The 25,228-nt window shown below is 39.8% G+C and overlaps 1 protein-coding gene across 3 annotated transcripts in view; it reads right to left on the reverse strand.

Moving 5' to 3' along the window:
* Nucleotides 1-25,228, reverse strand: part of UBAP1 (ubiquitin associated protein 1) — a 65,969-nt gene that overhangs the window by 13,501 nt on the left and 27,240 nt on the right. For 2 of the 3 annotated variants that reach the window (XM_059141945.1, XM_059141946.1), the window contains 2 exons: nucleotides 17,121-17,161; nucleotides 3,631-3,755 (listed from right to left, as the gene is read on the reverse strand). In XM_059141945.1, coding sequence (XP_058997928.1) covers nucleotides 3,631-3,755; nucleotides 17,121-17,154 — 159 coding nt within the window. In that variant the 5' untranslated portion in view covers nucleotides 17,155-17,161. The remainder of the gene's footprint in view (nucleotides 1-3,630; nucleotides 3,756-17,120; nucleotides 17,162-25,228) is intronic. The other variant, XM_059141947.1, reaches the window with a different exon arrangement.

Genomic DNA, 25,228 nt, shown 5'->3' on the forward strand with positions numbered 1-25,228 from the left:
GGCAAGCACTGAACCAACCACTGCTTCTAACCAGGGAGGAAATTCAATTTTGCATCTGGCTTCTTCCACCATAAACAAGCTGTAACCAATTTCCACCACCTATAAACCTAGGTCCCTGGCATTTTACTCTCAAGAACTGGAAATTTCTTCACGTTTTTGTAAAACCTTTGTTGCCTTTTATTTTTTAATTATGAAAGTAGTATAAAATACTTGGAACACAGAAAAAAAAAAGAACAAATATTAGAATGAAAAAATAAGAATGTGGTTTGAGTGTACAAATAAATAATAACCGCATCTAATATTTATGGAGTACCAGGAACCAGAGCAAATATTATAAAAGCATTATTTTATTTAATCTTACAACAACCTTAAAAGCTAATTATCCCCACTTTACAGATGAGGATATGGAGACCCAGAGGGTTTAAGTAATCTGCACAAAATTACACTTCTATTAAATGGCAATTCCAGCTCATGAATGAGTGATACCAGATTCTACTCTAAATGATGACACTAAGGCCACCCCCTACTACTATGGCCACCACCACTACCGTATTCAATGAAAACTTTGTAGGCCCTAGGTGCAAGAATTATTTATGTGTTTTACTGGCTTACTTTGATGAATTTTTAACTGGAACCTGAAGTCTGCATTGTCATGCAAGGGCAAATATGACAAAGTTATAGGAAGCATCAAGTTATCCATCCGTCTAGAGCTCTAGGTCTGACCCTTCTGAGAAAAGAAAGGAGACCATCACCAATATCACAACCAAATTCCTCATGGAGACCCAGGAAGTCAAAGTTTAAAGGCACCATATGCGGTAAGAGAACAAAAATATTTCAACTGTTTCACACAGGAATGGAGCTCAAAAATCCTCTTTTGGGGCGCCTGGGTGGCTCAGTGGGTTAAGCCTCTGCCTTTGGCTCAGGTCATGATCTCAGGGTCCTGGGATCGAGCCCCGCATCGGGCTCTCTGCTCAGCAGGGAGCCTGCTTCCTCCTCCCTCTCTCTCTGCCTGCCTCTCTGCCTACTCCTGATGTCTGTCTGTCAAATGAATAAATAAAATCTTTAAAAAAAAAATCCTCTTTTGTTATTAGTAGGCGCTACGAATACAGTGAGGACTGTACCATGCACTTATTAATGCTTTATGCTGATCAGAGAAATAGAAAATTCCCAGCAAAGCCTAAAACAGCAACAATTTGGGATTCAAAACAAGTTTTCTGGATTTATCAATGAAACAGTGAGTAATAAGAGAACTATTAAAAGAAAATGGTGTTTTTTTAATCCTATTTTAACAGTAGTATCCTGTACACAGAAAGTGGTTACTGACATTTGTTAGAGCCAATACAAAAGTCAGCAAGCAGGATACGGGGGTGACTCAGTTGGTAAGCATCTGCCTTCGGCTCAGGTCATGATTACAGGGTCCTGGGAGAGTCCTGCATCAGGCTCCTCACTCAGCAGGAAGCTTGCTTCTCCCTTTGCCTGCCACTCCCTGTTTGTGCACCCTCGAGCACTCTCTCTCTCCCTCTCACTCTCTCTCTCCCTCTGACAAATAAATAAAATCTTAAATAAGAAAAAAAATGTCACCAAACAGAACAATGTAAAACTTTCTATATATGGGAAATTTGTGTCTCTTCTGGCCCAATAAAGTCACCATACACAAAAGTTATTAATTCAGCTTTCAAAACTATATAAGATGTTCAACATCATTAGTAATTAAGGTAATACACATCAAACTGCAGTAAGAAATCATTATAAAACCCACATGGATACATATGATCAAAAAGATGGATAAGAAGAGTTGGCAAGGATATGGATAAACTGGAACCCTCATGTACTGTGGGCAGGACTGTAAAATGATACAGCCACTCTAGAAAACAGTACAGCTGTTCCCCAAAAGGTTAAACACAGTTACCCTAAAACAACCCACAGTTCCACTTATATACCCAAGAAATATGAAAGCACACATCCACACAAAAACCTATCACAAACATTTACACCAGCATTACTGATAATAAGCAAATAGTAAAAACATTATGCTAAGTGTAGTAAGTCAGTCACAAAACACTATCTATTGTATTAATCCATTTATATGACATGTCCAAAACAGGCATATCCATAGGGACAGAAAGTAGATTTACTAGTTGCCAGGGGCTGGGGGGAGAGGGAAATAAGGAGTGACTGCTAATGGACACTGCATTTCTTTTTGGGATAAGGACACTACTCTGGAATTACATACTGACGATGGCTATACACTTTGAATATACTAAAAAACACTTATGTGGACACCTAAAATGCTGAATTTCAAGATATGTGAATTATATGTCAATAAAGCTATTACTTTAAAAAATACAACTGAAACTCTCCCATTTGATTACCTACTGAATATACTGGAAAATAAATATTTCTTAGAGTAACATGGTGGTACCTCAGACAATCCCCCAGAAATAAAACTCCTTTGACAGAAAATTGTATTTTCTAAACTCTTAAAGTCATAGAAAGAAGTGTTTGATAGGTAACACACTTTCCTTTTTTCCCATCTAATTCTTTCTCTAAACTGCGAGCTGTTGAGGACAGTGATTAAGGTATTTATTTCTATCCCCAACCCTAGCAGAGCACTGCTCAAAAGTAGGCACTAAATAAATGTGCACTGAGGAAAGAAAGGAAGTCATAGAATATAAGGCTATTTGCTGCTTTCAAGAAGTAATTCTAAATTTTATATGTAACTGAACTTTAAAGATGAAAGGTTGAGAAAGAAGCTACTGAGATGGCATCTAAGCACATTCTAGAAGAATAAACAGATTTTAACAGGTAGACAGCTTTTAGTACAGTGAGAAAGAGGAAAACATTCAAGGTGGAGGTAACAGCTCATGAAAAAAAGCACAGTACTATAGGTCATATACACGGTATGTTCAATGAACTGGTAGTCACCTGGGACGTAGGAAATATGGAGATGATGAGCTAAGGTGCTTTACCACAACCTTGTGTCTAAACTTGATTAAATAAGGACTGGTGAATCAGTGTAAGTTTTTGTTCTGTTTTGTTTTGTTTTGTTTTAACAGAGATATGACAACTGGAAACTTTAATTTAGAGATATTGTTCTAGAAACAATACGAAAAAAAATTTTTTTAAGTGCTGTAAGCAGAAGGGCCAATTAAAGAGGACTACTGCAGAAGTCCAGGTTAAAAAAAAAAAAAAAATCATAGAAGGATGAATTGGGTGGTAAAGGTGAGACACAACAGAGAGAAAAAGATTTCCTAATTTGAGTGACCAAGAAGATAATGAGGACATCAAAAGAGAGAAAGAAGTAAACGAGCAAGTCAGACGGGCAGTAGGGGTTTGTTCTGGACAAGGTACAGAAACCCAGGAATATACAGTCTAACAGATTGTAGATGATCTGTAATAAATAAACATATGTAAGTGTGTGCATATGTGTATGTGTGTATGTGTGAGAGAGAGAGACAGAGACAGAGAGACAGAGAGAAAGACAGACAATGTGAGCCAAGCAGTAATAGCTGCTATAAGACATACAAATAAGAGATAGGAAAATGGTTTTTATTCCTATTCACTATACATCAAAATCTTACTCTTTAAATTTTTAAATGCACTAAACTTTAACTAAAAATCACCACTTACCTGTACTTCTCTGACCACCTGCAAACAATCAGGCAAGGAGAAGCCAATAGGAAGACCAACTTTAGCTGGTGTTTTGAATTTGTCTCCTATCTTAAATGGGACATCATCAAGGTAACTGAAAGTCCCTACAATCAAAAATAAAGTAGAAAATATCAGCAAAGAACTTTATTATTTGTTCTGCTATTATCTTACATCTAGGATACAACATAAATTTATGCTATCCTAAACTAGAAGTTACAGACTTGCCGCTCTGACTGCTTACCTTCTCCTGACCTTAGACCTCTGTGGAGGAAATCCTGCTTGAGCCTACTTGATCTTACTAGGGTTTATTTTCAATTACATTTAGTATAAATGCCAAAGTACTCATAGAAGCCTAAAAGGCCTCTCCAAATCCCACTACACTAACTCACAGTAATTGCTCCTCAACCACGACAAGGTCAAACCCACCTCAAAATTTCTGCAGTGGCTGCTCCTTCTAACTGAAATGTCCTTCCCTGAAATATTCACGCGACTTATTCCTTCGGCTTCTTCAAGTCTTTGCTCAAATGTCACTCTCTCAATGAAGCTTCCTATGACCACTCTATTCAAAACCACCTGACCCTCGTTGCAGTACTCCCATGTCACCACCTATCCTTTCGCCCACAGCACTTATTACCATCTAACATATTAAGGAATTCATTTTCAAATTATATTTACTGTCTGTCTGGCCCAATGGAATATAAGCTCCTTGCAGACAAGCAAATAAGTCTATTTTATTCACTGACGTACTGCCAAAACCTATACATATTAGGCACTTAATACTGATGAATTGACAGAACATTCACAAAAGAACCTCTTTGACTAGGAGTTCTCTATTTTAGAATCATTTCTAATTAATACAAAGAATTATTCTGCATTTTTTTATTTTTTAAAAGATTTTTATTTACTTATTTGACACAGAGAGAGAGATCACAAGTAGGCAGAGGCAGGCAAGTGGGGGAAGGTGTGTGCGGTGGGGAGAAGCAGGCTCCCTTCTGAGCAGAGATCCTGATGCGGGGCTTGATCCCAGGACCCTGAGATCATGACCTGGACCAAAGGCAGAGGCTTAACCCACTGAGACACCCAGGTGCCCCTACTCTGCATTTTTTAAACTATATTCTGCAGCAGATGTAGAAATATTCAAGAAGCATAGCACTTATGAAAAAAGGAAAACCAGGGGTGCTAGAGTGGCTGTCAGTTAAGGGTCTGCCCTCAGTTCAGGTCATGAACTCAGGGTCTCAGGATCAACTCTCACATCGGGCTTCCCTGCTTGGTGCGGAGACGGCTTCTCGCTCCCCCTCTGCTCCTCCTCGCTGTTCATGGTCTCTCTTAAATAAGTAAATAAAAACAAACAAACAAACAAAACAGACAAGATTATGGGAATCAAAAAAGGATTAATCAGGAGATATAAACCACATACAGCTGAACTGCTCTAACTCCCTGAAGGCTAAATAAGCCTAAATGCTGAATCATACAGAAAGACCAGGATATTATCACTGATTTAGAGTCAGACAAAATGAGAGTGGCTCTTATATATGACTCTAACTATACACTCCCAATTGTACATGGTTTCTTTTCTGGACCAGATCTGGGGCTAACTTACTGGCAGAACCATCATGGACAATGAAATAGTTCCAATTTTTTACTATTAACAGCTAGTAAAATAAGGATTGTTGGGACACCTGGGTGGCTCAGTCAGTTAAGCCCCTGCCTTCGGCTCAGGTCATGATCCCAGGATTCTGGGATCAAGGCCCAAGTTGGACTGCCTGCTCAGTGGAGAGCCTGCTTCTCCCTTTCCTGCCTGCTTCTGCTCTCTCTCTCAAATAAATAAATAAAATTTTTAAAAAAAGGATTGCTTCTGGGCCTCACACTGGTTTACTTCCTTGAATGCTTAGAATTATAGACAGAGGGGCGCCTGGGTGGCTCAGTGGGTTAAGCCGCTGCTTTCGGCTTAGGTCATGATCTCAGGGTCCTGGGATCGAGTCCCGCATCGGGCTCTCTGCTCGGCAGGGAGCCTGCTTCCCTCTCTCTCTCTCTCTCTGCCTGCCTCTCCATCTACTTGTGATTTCTCTCTGTCAAGTAAATAAATAAAATCTTAAAAAAAAAAAATTATAGACAGAATATTACAAGTATATATACACAAATAATATATATACAAATAATATACAAATATTAGACAGAATAATACAATTACCCCTCTTCCATGAAGATAGCTTCTCTCCCTTTCTAAAAACAGATTTCAAGACTTAACAAACTCAAGATATATTTGAAATCTTCTCATCATTCCCATTTCCTGAAGTAAATACTGCTCTGATACACCTGAAACCCTCCAGCAGAAAGAAGGCCCCTAGTTGCACCCTTGGGGCTGGCGTCTCTCTTTTCCCTATCTTCTAGTCAGAACTGAAACATTTTATGTATCTCCCACTCAGCAAGCAAATTAAATTCACAATCGTGCTCAATTTAACAATTTTTCTGGGGAATAACCATAATTATTAATACTCTAGGATCTTCATTGGTCATATCTATAGATGTACTATTTTCTCAAATGGCAATACCTATCACATTCCCACCTTTTTTTTTTTAATTGATTATTTCTAGTCCTGTAAGAATGAGCTTAACAACTTCCTTCTTAATCTCAGAACACCCAGTTCATACCAGCACCTCAGGTCTTAGCATTCTGTGCCTAGACACTCTGAGTGAAAATCCTGAGTGTCCCTTAAGAAGGGATAAATGCTTTTTATCTACACCTCCCAACCCCAGCATAACTGGCAGATAAGATGCTCAGTAAGAACAAAAAAAGAAGCATGTTCTATACTTCTTTCATATTTAACTCTCACCCCTATGCTAACTCACATTCGATTAACTTTTATTAAAATTCAAAATGATTTACCTAAAATGGCAAGGCTACTCATAAAAATATACGAGGTGCTTCCCCACCAAAGTATCAGGTATCATCACAGGTTGCCCAAAAAAAAACAAGTACTGGTTACAACCCTAAAACCCTGCCACTTAAAAAATATTTACATTATAGAAATTAATAGCAAAGTTCTAACTTAAATTTTATCTGTCTTCCATGAAAACAGGTGCTCAAATTTTACTAGAGATTAGATTTTAACTTTAGCTAGAGCCCTGATAGGAGACAAAGCTGAAACTAGCATTTTCTAAGAAGCACTGGCAAGATTTACAGTCAAATTGGGACGCCTGGGTGGCTCAGTTGGTTGGACGACTGCCTTCGGCTCAGGTCATGATCCTGGAGTCCCGGGATCGAGTCCCACATCAGGCTCCCAGCTCCACGGGGAGTCTGCTTCTCTCTCTGACCTTCTCCTCACTCATGATCTCTTTCACTGTCTCTCTCTCAAATAAATAAATAAATAATCTTAAAAAAAAAAAAAAAAGTAGCAAATCTTTAAAAAAAAAAAAAAAAAGATTTACAGTCAAATTAACAATCACAAAATTAAGTCTAGTTTCACAATGTTTATTCATTCAAAGTAAGTTAATTATCACACACTCACACACACACACACACACTCTGAAAAATATCCTACCCATAATAACATAAAAGTGTATGATATACAAATATTAAGAAAACCCATCCAGGGGCGCTTGGGTGGCTTAGTGGGTTGAGCCTTTGCCTTCAGCTCAGATCATGATCCCAAAGTCCTAGGACTGAGCCCCAGTTTGGGCTCTCTGTTTGGCAAGGAGCCTGCTTCCCCCTCTGTCTCTGCCTGCCTCTCTGCCTACTTGTGATCTCTCTCTCCATCAAATAAATAAATAAAAATCTTTAAAAAAAAAAAAATCCACACTAAAACTAACAAAATTTTCTTTTTCCTAACAAAATTTCTTAAATGAACAGTTCTATTGCAGAATGGTGATGGGAGCTGAAGGAGAAAATTATTTATAAAAAATAACATACTTAACATATCTGAGCCAAATGAGTTATCTTTCAAAGGGTGTTCAGTTTCCTTGCCCAACTTTCAGTTCGGAAACTATGACAGTGCTGTATACACTGATGACTTCTATTCTGTAAATTGAAGTAGGCCCTGGCATAGGGAGAGATGGATCAAGTATTGTACCTTTAAACAACTGTTTCCCTTCCTTAACACCAATTAAAGGTTTCTGCTTTTATTTATTTTTTTTTTAAAGATTTTATTTATTTATTTGTCAGAGAGAGAGCGAGCAAAAGCGAGCACAGGCAGACAGAGTGGAAGGCAGAGTCAGAGGGAGAAGCAGGCTCCCCGTGGAGCAAGGAGCCCGATGTGGGACTCGATCCCAGGACGCTGGGATCATGACCTGAGCCGAAGGCAGCTGCTTAACCAACTGAGCCACCCAGGCGTCCCAAAGGTTTCTGCTTTTAAAAATCAGTTTCAGGGTCACCTGGGTGGCTCAGTGGGTTAAGCCTCTGCCTTTGGCTCAGGTCATGATCTCAGGGTCCTGGGACTGAGCCCCGCATTGGGCTCTCTACTCGGCGGGGAGCCTGCTTCCTCCTCTCTCTCTCTCTGCCTGCCTCTCTGCCTATTTGTGATCTCTCTCTGTCAAATAAATAAATCTTAAAAATTAATAAATAAAAATAAAAATCTGTTTCATTTCACAAACAAAGGCAATGCCAAGGTCACTTGGCACATCCTCTAACTCCCTGATCTTGATCCTTTAAACTTTGTTGGTAGGGAATGAGCCAACAGTTAGGCGTTTACTGGAGAAAGGGGGCGGGGGGAGAATAAAGGGCAAAAACACATTTAGGGAAACCTGGCTGGCTCAGTTAGTAAAGCATGGGGACTCTAATGCAGAGATTACTTAAAACCAAAAAATCTTTTAGGTAGTCCAGTCAGTTAAGCATCAAACTCTTGATTTCGGCTCAGGTTGTATGATCTCCGGGCCATGAGAACAAACCCCCACAGGGCTCTGTACTGGGCATAGAAGTTGCTTGGGATCCTCTCTCTCTCTCTCCCCTTGTCCCTCCCCACCCCGTCAACCCACCTCGTGGTGCATGCTCTTTTATTATTTTCCTTTGTTTTTAAGATTTTTATTTATTTGAGGGGCGCCTGGGTGGCTCAGTGAGTTAAAGCCTCTGCCTTCACCTCAGCTCATGATCCCAGAGTCCTGGGATCGAGACCCATGTCGGGCTCTCTGCTTGGCAGGGAGCCTGCTTCCCCCTCTCTCTCTGCCTGCCTCTCTGCCTACTTGTGATCTTTGTCCAATAAATAAATAAAATCTTTAAACACACACATACACACAAAAAGATTTTTATTTATTTGAGAGAGAGACAGCAAGAGAGGGAACACTAGCAGGGGGAGTTGGAGAGAAAGAAGCAGGCTTCCCACTAAGCAGGGAGCTGAATGCAGGGTTCCATCCCAGGACCCCAGAATCATGACCTGAGCCGAAGGCAGACGCTTAACAACTGAGCCACCCAGGGGCCCGGCCCCTCTCTTTCTCTATTTTTTTTTTTTTAATTTTATTTATTTATTTATTTATTTATTTGACAGAGAGATCACAAGTAGGCAGAGAGGCAGGCAGAGAGAGAGAAAGGAAAGCAGGCTCTCAGCTTAGCAGAGAGCCTGATGCAGGACTCGATCCCAAGACCCTGAGATCATGACCTGAGCCGAAGGCAAAGGCTTAACCCCACTGAGCCACCCAGCTGCTCCTCTCTCTCTCTTTAAAAAAAAAAAACAAAAAACAAAACAAAACTTTTGGGGGCACCTGGCTGGCTCAATGGATGAAGCACGTAACTTTTGATCTCAGAGTTGAGAGTTGGAGACCCACACTGACTGTAGGGATTACGTAAAAATAAAATCTTTAGGGGTGCCTGGGACGCTCAGTGGGTTAAGCCTCTGCCTTCAGCTCAGGTCATGATCCCAGGGTCCTGGGATCAAGCCCGCATCGGGCTCTCTGCTCAGCAGGGAGCCTGTTTCCCTTCCTCTCTCTGTCTGTCTCTCCGCCTACTTGTGATCTGTCAAACAAATAAATAAATAAATAATATTTTTTTTTTTAAAAAGTTAAATAAATAGAACCTTTAAAAAAAAAAAAGGCATTTAAAGAAATGGCAACAGGGGCGCCTGGGTGGCTCAGTAGGTTAAAGCCTCTGCCTTTGGCTCGGGTTGTGGTCTCGGGGTCCTGGGATCAAGCTAGGCATCGGGCTCTCTGCTCAGCAGGGAGCCTGCTTCCTCCTCTCTCTCTGCCTGCCTCTCTGACTACCTGTGATCCCTGGCTATCAAATAAGTGGATAAAATCTTTAAAAAAAAAAAATAAAGAAATAAAGAAATGGCAACAAAGCAAACAACCTTTTGAATGGACAGAAGACTACCGTAGTTTAATTAATGATCATACTTTGAGGATTATAAAGAACATATTTTGCAAATATAACTGTGCCTTACAAATTATTCATTTTAATCCAATAAATCAAAATACATATAATTAAAGACAACAATTTCTCATTTCTCATTACACCTTATTTTTTAAATAGATTCAATAAAACTCAATTAACTACATGGCCCAGAGAATTAAACAGTGTGACTAACAAATTTCCAGCTTACCCCAAATACTTTTCAGTTTCAGTCTTTATTACTGAATATCTTTCTAAAATGTCTAGCTCACTTTCTTAAGTTCAGTTTCAAGAAAGAAAATAAGTCTATCTCTGATGGCTATGGCTGTGTCAGTTCCCTGAAGTCAGTTTCTACACCTGACCTTGCATTATACCACAGTGGAAGAGAACCGGCTAAAAATGTAGTAAATTAGGATAAATTCTCAGAAAGCATCATAGTGATTTCTTTCTTTTCAAATTGCTGATATGCTTATAATCTTGTCACTGGCATGTTTTTCTGCAAAAAAGTTGTAATTCGGGCGCCTGGATGGCTCAGTGGGTTAGGCTGCTGCCTTCAGCTCAGGTCATGATCTCAGAGTCCTGGGATCGAGTCCCGCATCGGGCTCTCTGCTCGGCAGAGAGCCTGCTTCCCTCTCCCTCTGCCTGCCTCTCCATCTACTTATGATTTCTCTCTGTCAAATAAATAAATAAAATATTTAAAAAAAAAAAAAAAAAAGTTGTAATTCCAGAGAAGAGGAGAGATGAATTCATAATGGAGGGTAGAAACCAGATTATGCTTAATTCAGGTTTTACTGTGACTTCAAATTGAAGATTCAAATTGAAGTTTTTGAAAAAGACCAAGAGTAAAGACCAAACTTAAAATTTAGTGAAAAATAAAATTCCATGACCAGGTATCACTATCTTAAAGCCATTAGGCTGGTTTTAAACTTAGATTAGGGGAGCCTGGGTGGTTCAGTAGGTTAAGCCTCCAACTCCTGATTTCAGCTCAAGTCATAATCTCAAGGTTATGAGACTGAGCCTCATGTGGGGTTCTATGTCAGCACAGAGTCTGCTTGAGATTCTCTCCCTCTGCCCCTTCCCCTGCTGGTGCATGCACCCCACCTTTGATAAATCAATCAATTAATTAATTAAAGTTGACAGACACACATGAAGACAGATTCACACAACATTATACAGATATCTGCTACAGGATGTAAAGTTACAAGAAAATGCAACTCATACCTTAACAACAAAAGCCAGATAACCTACAAAATCAGCTCCCCCCCTCCCCAAAAAATCAGCTTTTTTTAAGATACAATGTCTGGCATTCAATCAAAAATAAGACACACAAAAAAGCAAGAAAATGTGATCCATCATTAAGAGAAGAACCAGTCATCAGACCCAAACTGAGGGATAGCAAAGATATTGAAATTATCAGAAAGGCTTAAAATAACTGTAATAAATATACCAAAGGATCTAATGGAAAAGATGAACATGTGTAAGCAGATGAGAAATTTCAATAAGAGACATAAATATAAGGAAACAAAGCAACAATGCCAGAAATGAAAAATGCAGTATCAGAGAGAAAATCTTTGATGGTTCATAACCAGGCTGTCCTGATAATCAGAAAATATTTAGCAGAGGAAAGAACCAGAGACCCTGAGGGTAGGTCAAAAGAAATTAACTGAACTGAAACATAAAGGTGAAAGAAAAAAAAAAAAAAAAGAACAAAACGGAACAGAGCCTTAGAGATATTTAGGACAGTATCAAACAGCCTAATAGGGATGCCTGGGTGGCTCAGTTGGTTAAGCAGCTGCCTTCGGCTCAGGTCATGATCCCAGCGTCCTGGGATCGAGTCCCACATCGGGCTCCTTGCTCCGCAGGGAGCCTGCTTCTCCCTCTGACTCTGCCTTCCACTCTGTCTGCCTGTGCTCGCTCTCGCTCGCTCTCTCTGACAAATAAATAAAATCTTTAAAAAAAAAAAAAAAAAAAAAAAAAAAAAAACAGCCTAATATGTTATGATTAGAGTCTTAAAAGGATAAGAGAGGGGCACCTGGGTGGCTCAGTCATTAAGTGTCTGCCTTCGGCTCGGGTCATGATTCCAGGGTCCTGGGATCAAGCCCCGCATCGGGCTCCCTGATCAGCAGGAAGCCTGCTTCTCCCTCTCCCACTCCCCCTGCTTCTGTTCCCTCTCTCGCTGTGTCTCTCTCTGTCAAAAAAAATAAATAAAATTAAAATATATATATTTTTTTTAAATTAAAAAAAATTTTTTTTAAAAAGGGGGGGCAATGCAAAAAACAATGGGGCAGAAGTAATATGAAAGGAAATAATAGCTGCAAATTTTCCCAGAGTGATAAAAGATATCAACCCACAGATCCAAGAAGTTTAGCTAATTTCAAGCAGGATAAATACACAGAAAATCATACGAAGGCACATCACAGTAACAATGCTGAAAACAAAGATAAAATTCTTGAAAGATGGTGGGGGAAGGGGAGCAATGATTCAATGATGGCCAATTTCTTTACATTACACTGTAAAGCAGTAACAGATCAACTTTAAAAACAATTTAAAATAAAACATCTTCATCACTCAGCAGAAAAAGTATTTCAATATCCTAGGAGAAATTAAACCAAAGGCATAATGAACCTCCTCCCTAAGAAGTTAGCTACCTCAACGGTCATAAACAGGACAATGTGGCTTTTCAAAGGAAAGAGTTTAGTTTTATTAAGTTTTATCTGATCATACAGACTTATTTTTTTCCTAAATTAGAATCTCAAGGAACTTTCTCAGGTATTAAAAAAGGAATCTTTTTGTTGAAACTTTTTTCTCCATTTAATTTATTTGAGATAGAGCGAGAGAGAGCAGGGGAGGGGCACAGGGAAAGGCAGAGGGAGAGGGAGAAGCAGACTCCCTGCTGAGCAAAGTGTACCATGCTGGGCTTGATCCCAGGACTCCCTAGATCATGACCCGAGCCAAAAGCAGACTCTTAACCAACTGAGCAACACAGGTGCCCCTGTTAAAACGTTTTTAAAAACCCACTTCTGGGGGCACATGAGTGGCTCAGTTCAATAAGGATCCACCTCTGGCTTTCCCTCTACCCCTCCCTCAATGCTTACACAATCCCATGCACCCACACACTCTCTTAAAAAAAAATAAATAGGGCGCCTGCGTGGCTCAGTCGGTTAAGTGCCTGCTTCAGCTCAGGTCATGGTACCAGTTTCCTGGGATCAAGTCCCACATTGGTTGGGGAGTGGGGGGTATTTCTGCTCAGCAGGGAGCCTGCTTCTCCCTCTCCCACTCCCCTGGCTTGTACTTGGTATCAAATAAATAAATAAAAGCTTAAAAAATAATAATAATAAAATCTTAAAAATAAAAATAAATGTAAAAAGTGACTTCTGGAAAATAACTTTTTCTTAAATAAAGTGGAAAATACGTTAAAAACTAAAGAGAAGTAACATTTTAAAACACCAGACTCCCAGAAAGGCCTGATTTAAACTGAGCCAAGGGTTTGCAATTTACATAATATAATACAAGCACAATATTTTTAAAGGGCTATAAGAATTAACTGCTTATTCTCTTATTCTGTCATTTAGGGATATGTAGTTATTAATGACAGTGGAAGAAGTTCTGCCTTAGTTGAAAAAGATGAACTTGAGGAACACCTGGGTGGCTTAGTTGGTTAAGCATCTGCCTTCAGCTCAAGTCATGATCCCAGCTTTCTGGGATCCAGTCCTGCATTGGGCGCCTTACTCAGCGGGAAGCCTGCTTGCCCTTCAGCCTGCCATTCTCTCTGTTTGTGTGCACACATTTCTCTCTCTCTCTGACAAACAAATAAATGAAACCTTTAAAAGGGGGGGGGGGGGCTGGGTGGCTCAGTGGGTTAAAGCCTCTGCCTTCAGCTCGAGTCATGATCCTAGGGTCCTGGGATCGAGCCCCAAATCGGGCTCTCTGCTCTGCGGGGAGGCTGCTTCCTCCTCTCTCTCTGCCTGCCTCTCTGCCTACTGCGATCTCTGGTCTGTCAAATAAATAAATAAATAAATCTTAAAAAAAAAAAAAAAAGTAGAGGGGGGGCACCTGAGTTGTTCTCGTTAAGCATCTGCCTTCAGCTCAGGTCACGATCCCAGGACCCTGGGATCAAGCAGCACACTGGGCTCCCTCCTGAGAGATAACCCTGCTTCTCCCTCTCCCACTCCCCCTGCTTGTGTTCCCTCTCTCGCTGTGCCTCTGTCAAATAAATAAATAAATAAATAATCTTTTTTTTTTTAAATGAACTTGGAAAGTAAATCAAATAGTAGTCATAGCACAGGATCTAGTCAGCCCAAATATTTAAAAAGACAAAGAGCAATTTAATATCCAGTCACAATAACAAATGTTACCTCCTTCTCCACATCTCAAATGCCCTTAAAGAATTATATACACACATACACTCATTAATCCTAATGAACCAGTCAGATAATACCTACCTTAGGGAGATTCAATCCACAGGCCTATAAGCTAGGCTGTACCAATCAGATCCTCCCTTGGCCAAAAGACAGAAAAACTTTTAGCTACATGATGTTAGCCACTTAAACTGAAAGATCAAGTAGCAAGCAGTATAATAATGGGGGGTGGCCATTTTTGACCCTACGTACTCTACACAAGTAGGTCAAAAAAGCAAGTCTATAAACAGAAGAATAAAAATGGAGCACACCTGCAGAGAAAAGCCTAAGAAAAGGCTATGTAGCTTCCTGAGAGATGAAGGGAATATGAGCCTTAGCTTCCTGGCTTTCTAATTTCAGCTCTGTAAGACCAGGCTGAATTTGATTTCCTGCACTCAGATGCCAACAAGATTGATATTCTCCCCCCACCTTTTTTTTTTTTTTTTGGCCTATTCCCTTTAATTTCTATTCCTTAAACTACATAATATCTAAAAATAAGATTTTTTACTCTTAAAAACTCTAAAGCTACATACATTCAAGTAAGAGCTCCGCAGTTAAAAGCAGAAGCTGAAAAAAGAAAGAAAAAAAATCTTTTCTCAGGGCACCTAGGTGGTTCAGTTGGTTAAGCATCTGACTCTTGATCTCACCTCAGGTCTTGATCTCAGGGTTGTGAGTTCAAACCCCACGCTGGGCTCCACAATTAGCGTGAAGCCTACTGAAGAAAAGGGAAAGGAGAAAGGAGAGAAGAAAGAGAGGAGAAAGGAAAGAAGAAAGGAAAGGAAAGAAAAAAAAATATTTCTCAAATTTTACTCATGTAGAATGCTTCACTTAAACAACAAAATTTTGGTGAGGAATGTAAGGAGATGGAGAAATTTCTTAAAAAGTTACTGAGTCCTTAAAAAAGTGATCCAAAAAAAAAGTGATCCAGAGGCAACTTCAGATCTACCTCTCTACTATCATTTGAATACTTTTAAAGTATTGTCTAATAATCCTTAGACAATAGGAAATACCTTACCTGGCAGATCTGATGCCTAACCTGCTATAAAGAATGCAAACTCCTGGAGCACCTGGGTGGCTCAGTCAGTTAAGTGTGTACCTTTGGCTTAGGTCATGATCCCAGAGTCTTGTGATCAAGCCCCGCATTGGGTTGCCTGCTCAGCAGGAAGCCTGCTTCTCCCTCTCCCACTACCCCTGCTTGTGTTCCTTCTTTCACTGTCTCTAATAAATAAACAGTATTTAAAAAAAAAAAAGCAAATCCCTGAGCATGACTGACTTAACTCCAAAATGACTTAACACATACAACTGATGTATATAAGCATATGCACAATGGTAATTCAAAATACTAAACTGTTATATGAAATATGCAAGCAAGTTAGAACCCCAGTGACTGCTGCTGCAGCCTGATTGAGCTGACTGATTCAATCAAGCAACCAGAAGAGCATACCAATGTATGCTGCCATGTAATCTGGCAAACCATTCTTACAATGACATGATTTTAAAAATGGAAGGATATGGGGCGCCTGGGTGGCTCAGTGGGTTAAAGCCTCTGCCTTCAGCTCGAGTCATGATCCCAGGGTCCTGGGATCGAGCCCCGCATCGGGCTCTCTGCTCTGCGGGGAGCCTGCTTCCTCCTCTCTCTCTGCCTGCCTCTCTGCCTACTTGTAATCTCTGTCAAATAAATAAATAAAATATATTTTTTTTAAATGAGAGAATAGCTTTAAAAATCTTCATTTTGGGGGGGCACCAGGGTGGCTCAGAGGGTTAAGGCACTGCCTTCGGCTCAGGTCATGATCTCAGGGTCCTGGAATCGAGTCCCGCATCGGGCTCTCTGATCAGCAGGGAGCCTGCTTCCCTCTCTCTCTCTCTGCCCGACTCTCCGTCTACTTGTGATTTCTCTCTGTCAAATAAATAAGTAAAATCTTTAAAAAAAAAAATCTTCATTTTTTTAAGTGGGGAAGAAGCACAGGGCAGAGAGACCATCTTAAGCAGGCTCCACGCCCAGTACAGAGCCTGAAGCAGGGCTTGATCTCAACCCTGAGATCATGACTTAAGCAGAATCAAGAGTCAGATGCTTAACTGACTGAACCACCAGGCATCCTCAAAAACCCTTTTCAAATAACTGTTGTTTGGATTTCTGGTATTTAATTCTTATCTTCTACTGTATGAAAAGAGAATCTAACTTTAATTCTTAGGCACATCCATTCCTCCCAAATGCAGATAATAAAGCTTATTGAAAGGTTGTATCACAGAAAAGGATGATAAACTATTCATTTCAAATACAAAATTGTAATTACTACCACTAACATGTCTGTAATTACTGATCATGGTTTATTTGTAGTCATTATTTCCTATGACTGTGGGGCAGGAAGGGAGGATGACAGGGATAGACACTAAAGCAAAACATTATTAAGTACTAAGTTTTAGAGTGTTTCACACCTGAGACAACGAAAAGCTATGACCAGAGAGTAACAAAGGGAATGTTAAGGACTTCAAAACAATAAAAATAGATAGGCTCCCCATCCATCTCTGGTAGTTTCAAGTACAATAACCACAGAGACTCTAAAATGTAACTAACTACTTCAATACTTCAATATTACACAACCTGAAATCCAGTAGAATGTATAGGCTACACTGTTGCACAACTTTTTCTCAAGTTGTTCATTTAAATAAACAAAAAGGGGCATTTACCTAACGCTAAGTGATTTCAAATCCTCAGAGCAAATCATAACTTAAACCATGATATCTAACAGTCCACTTACCATGAAAATCTGCACCCAACTTCTTAGAAGCCATTTAGAACCTGAAAAACAAAGAAATATTTTTAAGCACAACATGCTCTGAGGGGATAAGAACAAATCATTATGAGAATATTGAGACTACAAAAAAAAAAAAACCCAGAATACAGTCTTCAAACTTCTCAGTCCCAAAATCTCAAAAAAGGAGAAAGGTAGAGATATTTGTTTTCTAGAGAAAAGTTAAATATTTCTAAAATCTGTATGTTCTAAAAATATATGTGTGGGGACACCTGGGTGGCTCAGTCAGTCAAGCGTCTGCCTTTGGCTCAGGTCATGAACGAGGGCCCTTGGATGGAGCCAGATTTCAGGCTCCCAGCTCTGCAGGTAGTCTCCTTCTCCCTCTGCCTCCCCCAACTTGTGCTCAGGCTCTCTCTCTCTTTCTCTCAAATAAATAAAATCTTAAAATTTTTTTAAGTGAAGGACAAAAACATAAAACCACACATTTGCATTTTCATTCCCTATAAAAGTAGGTCTGAAGTCCTGTCTCAAACAAATAATCTGAGCTCTTAAACCTAAAAGTCGGTCTACTGCCCTTGATATGGTATTTATACCTGTAACTTAAGAATATAAGCAGGGGGGGGGGGGAAATGTAAGCAGGAAAAAAATTAAGGTTAGCTCTATGAATTTATTGTCTTTTGTCCATTAGCCTATTTACAATACACTGTAAGGCATCATACTGAAAATAATCTATTTCAACCAAAAGTTACAAAACAAAAAAAAAGAAAAGTATATTGCACCTATCTTGTGAAAACTATTCAAAATAGAATTAAAATCTGCATACGATTTTTTTTTTTAAGAAATTAACAAATTGGGTGCCTGAGTGACTCAGTCATTAAGCATCTGCCTTCAGCTGGGGTCATGAGCCTAGGGTCCTGGGACGGAGCACCTGGTCCAGCTTCCCACTCTGAGGAAGCCTGCTTCTCCCTCTCCCACACTCCCTGCTTGTGTTCCTTCTCTCGCTGTCTCACTGTCAAATAAGTAAATAAAATCTTTTTTTTTTTTAAATAAGAAAGAAATTAACAAGCTGATCTTTTTTTTTTTTTAAGTTTTATTTATTTAAGTAATCTCTATACTCAACCTAGCGTTAAACTTGTGACCTGAGATCAAGAGTCATGGGGCTTGAACTTGTGACGCAAGATCAAGAGTCTCGTGCTCGGGGGCGCCTGGGTGGCTCAGTGGGTTGAGCCTCTGCTTTTGGCTCCAGTCATGATCTCGGTCCTGGGATCGAGCCCTGCTTTGGGCTCTCTGCTGGGTGGGAAGACTGCTTCCCCCTCTCTCTCTGCCTGCCTCTGCCTACTTGTGATCTCTTTCTCTCTCTCTCTCTCTCTGTCAAATAAATAAATAAAATCTTAAAAAAAAAAAAAAAAGTCTCATGCTCTTCCAACTAAACCAGCCACACACCCCTATGTACTTTAAATGGATGAACTGACAGGGACACCTGGGTGGTTCAGTTAGTTAAGCTTTCTGACTCTTGATTTCAGCTCAGGTCATGATCAGGGTCCTAAGACCAAGCTTTGCATTGAGCCCCCAATCAGCTCCATACTCAACACGGAGTCTGCTTGCCTCCCTCCCTCTGCTCGTCCCCATCTCTCTCTGTCACACTCTCTAAAATAAATAAAATCTTAAAAATAAATAAATGACATGGAGGTTCCTCAAAAAGTTGAAAATAGGGGCACCTGGGTGGCTCAGTGGGTTAAAGTCTCTGCCTTCAGCTCAGGTCGTGATCTCAGGGTCCTGGGATCAAGTCCCACATTGGGCTCTCTGCTCAGCAGGGAGCCTACTTCCCTTCCTCTCTCTCTGCCTGCCTCTCTGCCTACTTGTGATCTCTGTCTGTTAAATGAATAAATTTTTTTAAGAATCTTAAAAAGAAAAAATTTAAATTTAAATTAAGAAAAAAAAAAAAGTTGAAAATAGAGCTACCCTACGACCCAGCAATTGCACTACTGGGTATTCACCCTTAAGATACAAATGTAGTGGGCGCCTGGGTGGCTCAGTGGGTTAAAGCCTCTGCTTTCGGCTCAGATCATCATCCCAGGGTCCTGGAATCAAGCCCCACATCAAGCTCTCCGCTCAGCAGGGAGCCTGCTTTCTCCTCTCTCTCTCTCTGCCTGCCTCTCTGCCTACTTGTGATCTGTGTCTGTCAAATAAATAAATAAAAATCTTTAAAAAATAATTTAAAAAAAAAAGATACAAGGTAGTGATCTGAAGGGGCATGTGTACCCAAATGTTTATAGCAGCAAGTCCACAATAACCAAACTATGGAAAGAACCTAGAAGTCCATCAACAGATGAATGGATAAAGAAGATGTGGTATATCTATATCTATATATATACACATACACATATATACATACATACAATGGAATACTATGCAGCCATCAAAAGAAATGAAATCAACATTTGCAACAATGTGGATGGAACTAGAGGGTATTATGCTTAGCGAAATAAGTCAATTGGGGAAAGACAAGTATCATATGATCTCCCTGATAAGAGGAAGTGGAGATGCAACATGGGGGGTTGGGGTAGGAAAAGAATAAATGAAACAAGATGGGATCGGGAGGGAGAGAAACCATAAGAGACTCTTAATCTCATAAAACAAACTGAGGGTTACAGGGCAGTGGCAGGAGGGAAGGTGGGGAGGGAGAGGGTGGTGGGGTTATGGACATTGGGGAGAGTATATGCTATGGTGAGTGCTGTGAAGTGTGTAAACCTGGCAAGTCACAGACCTGTATCCCTGGTGCTAATAATACATTATATGTTTCTAAAAAAATTTTTAAATTATTAAAATAAATAAATAAATAAATGGATGGATGGATGAAATTGTACACGGTGTAACACAACTACAACATGGACCAATCTCAAATGTATTATGGTAAGTGAAAGAAGCCAGGCTCCAAAGGTTACATATTATATGATTCTACTTATATATAACAAACTACAGGAATAGAAAAGAGGCAAAACTATAGGAAAAGTAATCTAGTTACCAGGGACTCTAAAGGGTAGAAAATATTATGTATGGAGCACCTGACTGGCTCAGTTTATAGAGCGTGTGACTCTGATCTCAGGGGTGTAGATCTGAGCCCCTTGGATGTAGAGATTATTTAAAAATAAAATCTCTTAAAAAATGAATAAAATTTTTTTAAAAAGTGGCTGCCTCTAGGTGGTAGGACTGGGAATAATTCATAACAGTTCTCTACGGTTTCTGAACATTCTACGGTAAACAGGTATTTATTTTATTATTTATTTTATTATTTTTTAAGATTTTATTTATTTATTTGTCAGAGAGAGCATGAGCAGGGGGAGAGGCAGAAAGAGAAAGAGGCTCTCCACTGAGCAAGGAGCCCAATATGGGACTCGATCCCAGGACCCTAGGACCCTAGGATCACAACCTGAGCCAAAGGCAGATGCTCAACCAACTGAGCCACCCAGGCATCCCTATTTTATAATTTCTTTAAAGCTTTACTTTAAAAGTTTCAGTTTTCCAGCATGATGTGGGGACAAAATATTCTGGTTGATATTCTAATCAATTCTAGTGGAGAGCTAAAATTATAAAGTATATGGATCATCCATTTTCAAAGAAGTAACAAACCATGCTAAAAATTATTAAAATTGGGGCGCCTGGGTGACTCAGTCCCTTAAGCGTCTGCCTTCGGCTCAGGTCATGATCCCAGGGTCCTGGGATCGAGCCCCACATCAAGCTCCCCGCTCAGCGAGAAGCCTGTTTCTCCTTCTCCCGCTCCCCCTGCTTGTGTTCCCTCTCTCACTGTGTCCCTCTCTGTCAAATAAATAAAATCTTTTTTTTAAAAAAAGATTTAGAACTTTTGTGTGCAGAAGATATTTCACTGGCATACATGCTACAAAGCCATCAAAATGTACGTAAATCACAATACTGTGAGACTCCTAAAACCAAGAAGATTCTTCGCAGTCTGACCCTTCACACATTGGCACTTAGCAGAAATGTGCTTCAGTCTCTGGTGGGGAAAAAAGCAGTATTTAAGCACCCACCAAAGACAGGTGCGACACAGAGATGCAGAAAATGAGCATTTTCATCTATGTGTCGCTAGTATTTATTAATACTGTGGGATATCAGCTGTTGGAAAAAGCGGGTGTTTTTGAGGTAAATGGGTTAGGAGAAACTCCTTGAACCTCTGATTTAAAAAATAATTTTGCGGGGCACCTGGGTGGCTCAGTGGGTTAAAGCCTCTGCCTTTGGCTCAGGTCATGATCCCAGGGTCCTGGGATCGAGCTCCACATCAGGCTCTCTGCTCATTAGGGAGCCTGTTTCCCCCTCTATCTCTGCCTGCCTCTCTGCCTACTTGTGATCTCTATCAAATAAATAAATAAAATCTTTAAAAATAAAATAAAAATAAAAAATAATTTTGCAAACAATTCCCAGAAGAAGCTAACTTCATAAATATTTTAAGAAGTTTCAACAAATGGGGCGCCTGGGTGGTTCAGTGAGTTAACCTCTGCCTTTGGCTCAAGTCATAGTCTCAGGGTCCTGGGATCGAGCCCCACATGGAGCTCTCTGCTCATCAGGGAGCCTGCTTCCCCCCTCTTTCTCTGCCTACCTCTCTGCTACTTGTGATCTCTCTGTCAAATTAAAAAAAAAAAAAATCTTAAAAAAAAAAAAAAGTTTCACCAAAAGTCGGCTCTACACCCAACTTGGGGCTTGAACTCATAACCTGAAATCAAAAGTTGCATGCTCTACTGACTGAGCCAGCCAGGTGTCCCTAAATGGATTCTTAATGGCTTTTTTTGAAAAGGTTCAAACAAAAGATAACCCACAGAATGGAAGAAAAATATACTTGCAAGTGATGTATCCGATAAGGGGACTGTATCTAGAATATATAAATAACACCACAACTCAGTAATAAAAAGACAACCCAACAAGAAAACAGGTAAAAGAATACGAATAATCAATTCGCCGAAGAAGACATATACAGATAACCAAAAAGCACATGAGATGATGTTCAATATCATTATTCCTTAGGCAAATACAAATAAAAAATTCTCCTCTGTATCTCCCATGTTAAAGCATGCATATTATGTGCAAAAAAGCAAAATCTCTATTTAAAAAAGTTAGAATTAAAATATAGTACCCCTATTACTAAATAAAAGGATGTAAATTTTTTTAAGATTTATGTATTTATTTATTTATTTTTAAGATTTTATTTATTTATTTGACAGAGAAAGATTACAGGTAGTCAGAAAGGCAGGCAGAGAGAGAGAGGAAGGGAAGCAGGCTCCCTGCTGAGTAGAGAGCCCGATGCAGGGCTCCATCCCAGGACCCTGGGATCACGACCTGAGCCAAAGGCAGAGGCTTTAACCCACTGAGCCACCCAGGCGCCCCAAAAGGATGTAAATTCTTTAAAAATATGCCCCAACACAGCTGATAATATGCAGATTTTATAGGGGGGGGGGCTTCATTTTTTGTGGTTTTTTTTAAGTTTTTATTCATTCATCTGTTTGACAGGGAGAGAGAGAGCACAAGTGGGGGAACAGCAGGGGAGGGAGAAGGAGAAAAAGACTCACCACCAAGCAAGGAGCCCAACATGGGGCTCAATCCCAGGACCCCGAGATCACGACCCGAGATGAAGGCAGATGCCTAACCAACTGAGCCACTCAGGTGCCCCTCTAGGGGGCTTCTTTAAATATTAAAATAGTTTACTGAATGCAACTCATGTTTCCCACAAACCTTAAGAATTTAAGAAATTCAGGGGCACCTGGATGACTCACTTGGTTAAACCACTGCTTGGGTCATGGTCCCAGAGTTCTGGGATCAAGTCCCATGTCAGGCTTCCCCTGCTCTGCAGGGAGCCTGCTTCTCCCTCTCCCTCGGCCTGTCCCTCTGCTTGTGCTCTCTCTCTCTGTGTCAAATAAACACAAAAATCTTTTAAAAAATTTTTAAAAAGAATTTAAGAAATTCATATTTGGTCACTTAGAGTAAAAAGATTTTCTAATGTCTACTATGCAGTTAAACTTCACTCTCTCAAAGACCAACAGCATTTTAATAGTTACTTAGGGTCAATTCTTTTTTCCTGAAACATTGGAGAAAAATCAAGTGAGAAACATATATATATATATATATATATATATATATATATTTATATTTATATTTATATTTCTTATCAACTTCCTATATTTTATTTAATTATAACATAACATTTCTTATAATACCTTTCTATAATCTAAATGTTCAAATTGGGGAAATGATTGAATAAGCAATGGAAAACTCAAACGTAAGTTGCAATGCAATTAAAAATGATTATTAAAAACACTGGAAAAATAAGTATAACATTCTTTCTATTGAGATTTATTAATCTAAGAGATAGAGATAGCATGTGCTGGGTGGGCAGGAAGGAGGAGGGGCCAGAAGGAGATAAATAATCTCAAGCAGATTCCCCACTGAGTGCAGAGCCCAACAGGGGACTCAATCTCATGACCCTGAAATCATGAGCTGAGCCAAAACCAAGAGAGAAACACTGAACTGACTGAGCCACCCAGGCCCCAAGTATAAGTTATAAAATGCTTTTACAAGTTGAACTGAATTACTTAACATGTTAAAAATGTACACAAAACAAGACTGAAAAAAATACATTTGCCCCCAACATAAAACTGTTAAGTGCTCATAGGGGGAAAAAAATCCTAAATAATCATAAATTTCCACTAAAAGATATATAAATGCATATATTAAAGGAAAAATATCAAGTAGAAATAAGAACACATTCTTTTGGGGGGGCAGACTTTTTTTTTTTTTAAGATTTTATTTATTTGACAGAGAGAAATCACAAGTAGACGGAGAGGCAGGCAGAGAGAGAGAGGGAAGCAGGCTCCCTGCTGAGCAGAGAGCCCGATGTGGGACTCGATCCCAGGACCCTGAGATCATGACCAGTGCCAAAGGCAGCGGCCTAACCCACTGAGCCACCCAGGCACCCCTAGGGGGGGCAGACATTCTTAACTCTTAAGATTTTACACTAATAAAATGTAGACGTCCCTGAGGCACGAAGGAACTTAACAGCAATGTTCTATTTTGCCAGTTCAGTGCCATTTCAATTCAACTGCTACAGAAAGAAAAGCCAGTAACTTAAAATTTTCACTAATCAAAAACATTCAAGAACAAAAAGAGTCGGGGAAACAGGTGAAAAGAACAGAACTATAGGAGAGGAGGAGCTAGACTGCAAGAAACAAAAGAGATAGAACAAGTATTGGAACAAGAGCAAGGTGAGGAGGGTAGTAGAGGACCAAGAGAAAAAGCAAACACCAACCAGCCAACACACAGGCCCTTTCCAAGGGGGAAGAGAAAGCCCAAGGCAATTGTACTGATGGTCTCATTTTCTTTCTTCCCTTTCTTATATCATTAAATTCCAATTACATGAAATTACATTCTTACAAAGTTTCCTAATACATAGAAATTGAGTATCTCAGTAAGCTATCACAGTCACACATTATACTGCAATAAGAGCTGCAATGAGGAATTTCCCCAGATACAAATTAATCCAGGAAACTCTCTTACAGAAAAAGATGGCACTGGGAATCAAATTTCAAGTCTAAAAACAAGTTAACACCCATACAACTAGCATTCATACCAACATGTATATGACAAAAATCACACATGTAACGGCTATTAGTATGTCAATACAACGCTATACTATATTCATCAGAAAAAGCTTTATTTTCTCACAGATCTCAGAGATATTTTGGAGTCTTAGTTCCTTCAACAGTAAAATAAAAGGGTAGGAGACTGAATAATCGGCCAACCCTAAACATACCACGAATCTGTAACAGAAGAATAAAAGAAAAGTAAAAATATTTTGTTCCCAAATTAAATATTTAGTATTCAGAACAAGTGACATCATTTCCTATACACAGTAACTTTTTAAAAAAAGTTTTATTTAGGGGCGCCTGGGTGGCTCAGTGGGTTAAGCCTCTGCCTTCGGCTCAGGTCATGATCTCAGGGTCCTGGGATGGAGCCCCGCATAGGACTCTCTGCTCAGCAGGGAGCCTGCTTCCTCCTCTCTCTCTCTCTCTCTCTCTCTCTGCCTGCCTCACTGCCTACTTTTGATCTCTGTC

This window comes from Mustela lutreola, chromosome 12 (genome assembly GCF_030435805.1).
Source record: "Mustela lutreola isolate mMusLut2 chromosome 12, mMusLut2.pri, whole genome shotgun sequence".
NCBI classification, from domain to species: domain Eukaryota; kingdom Metazoa; phylum Chordata; class Mammalia; order Carnivora; family Mustelidae; genus Mustela; species Mustela lutreola.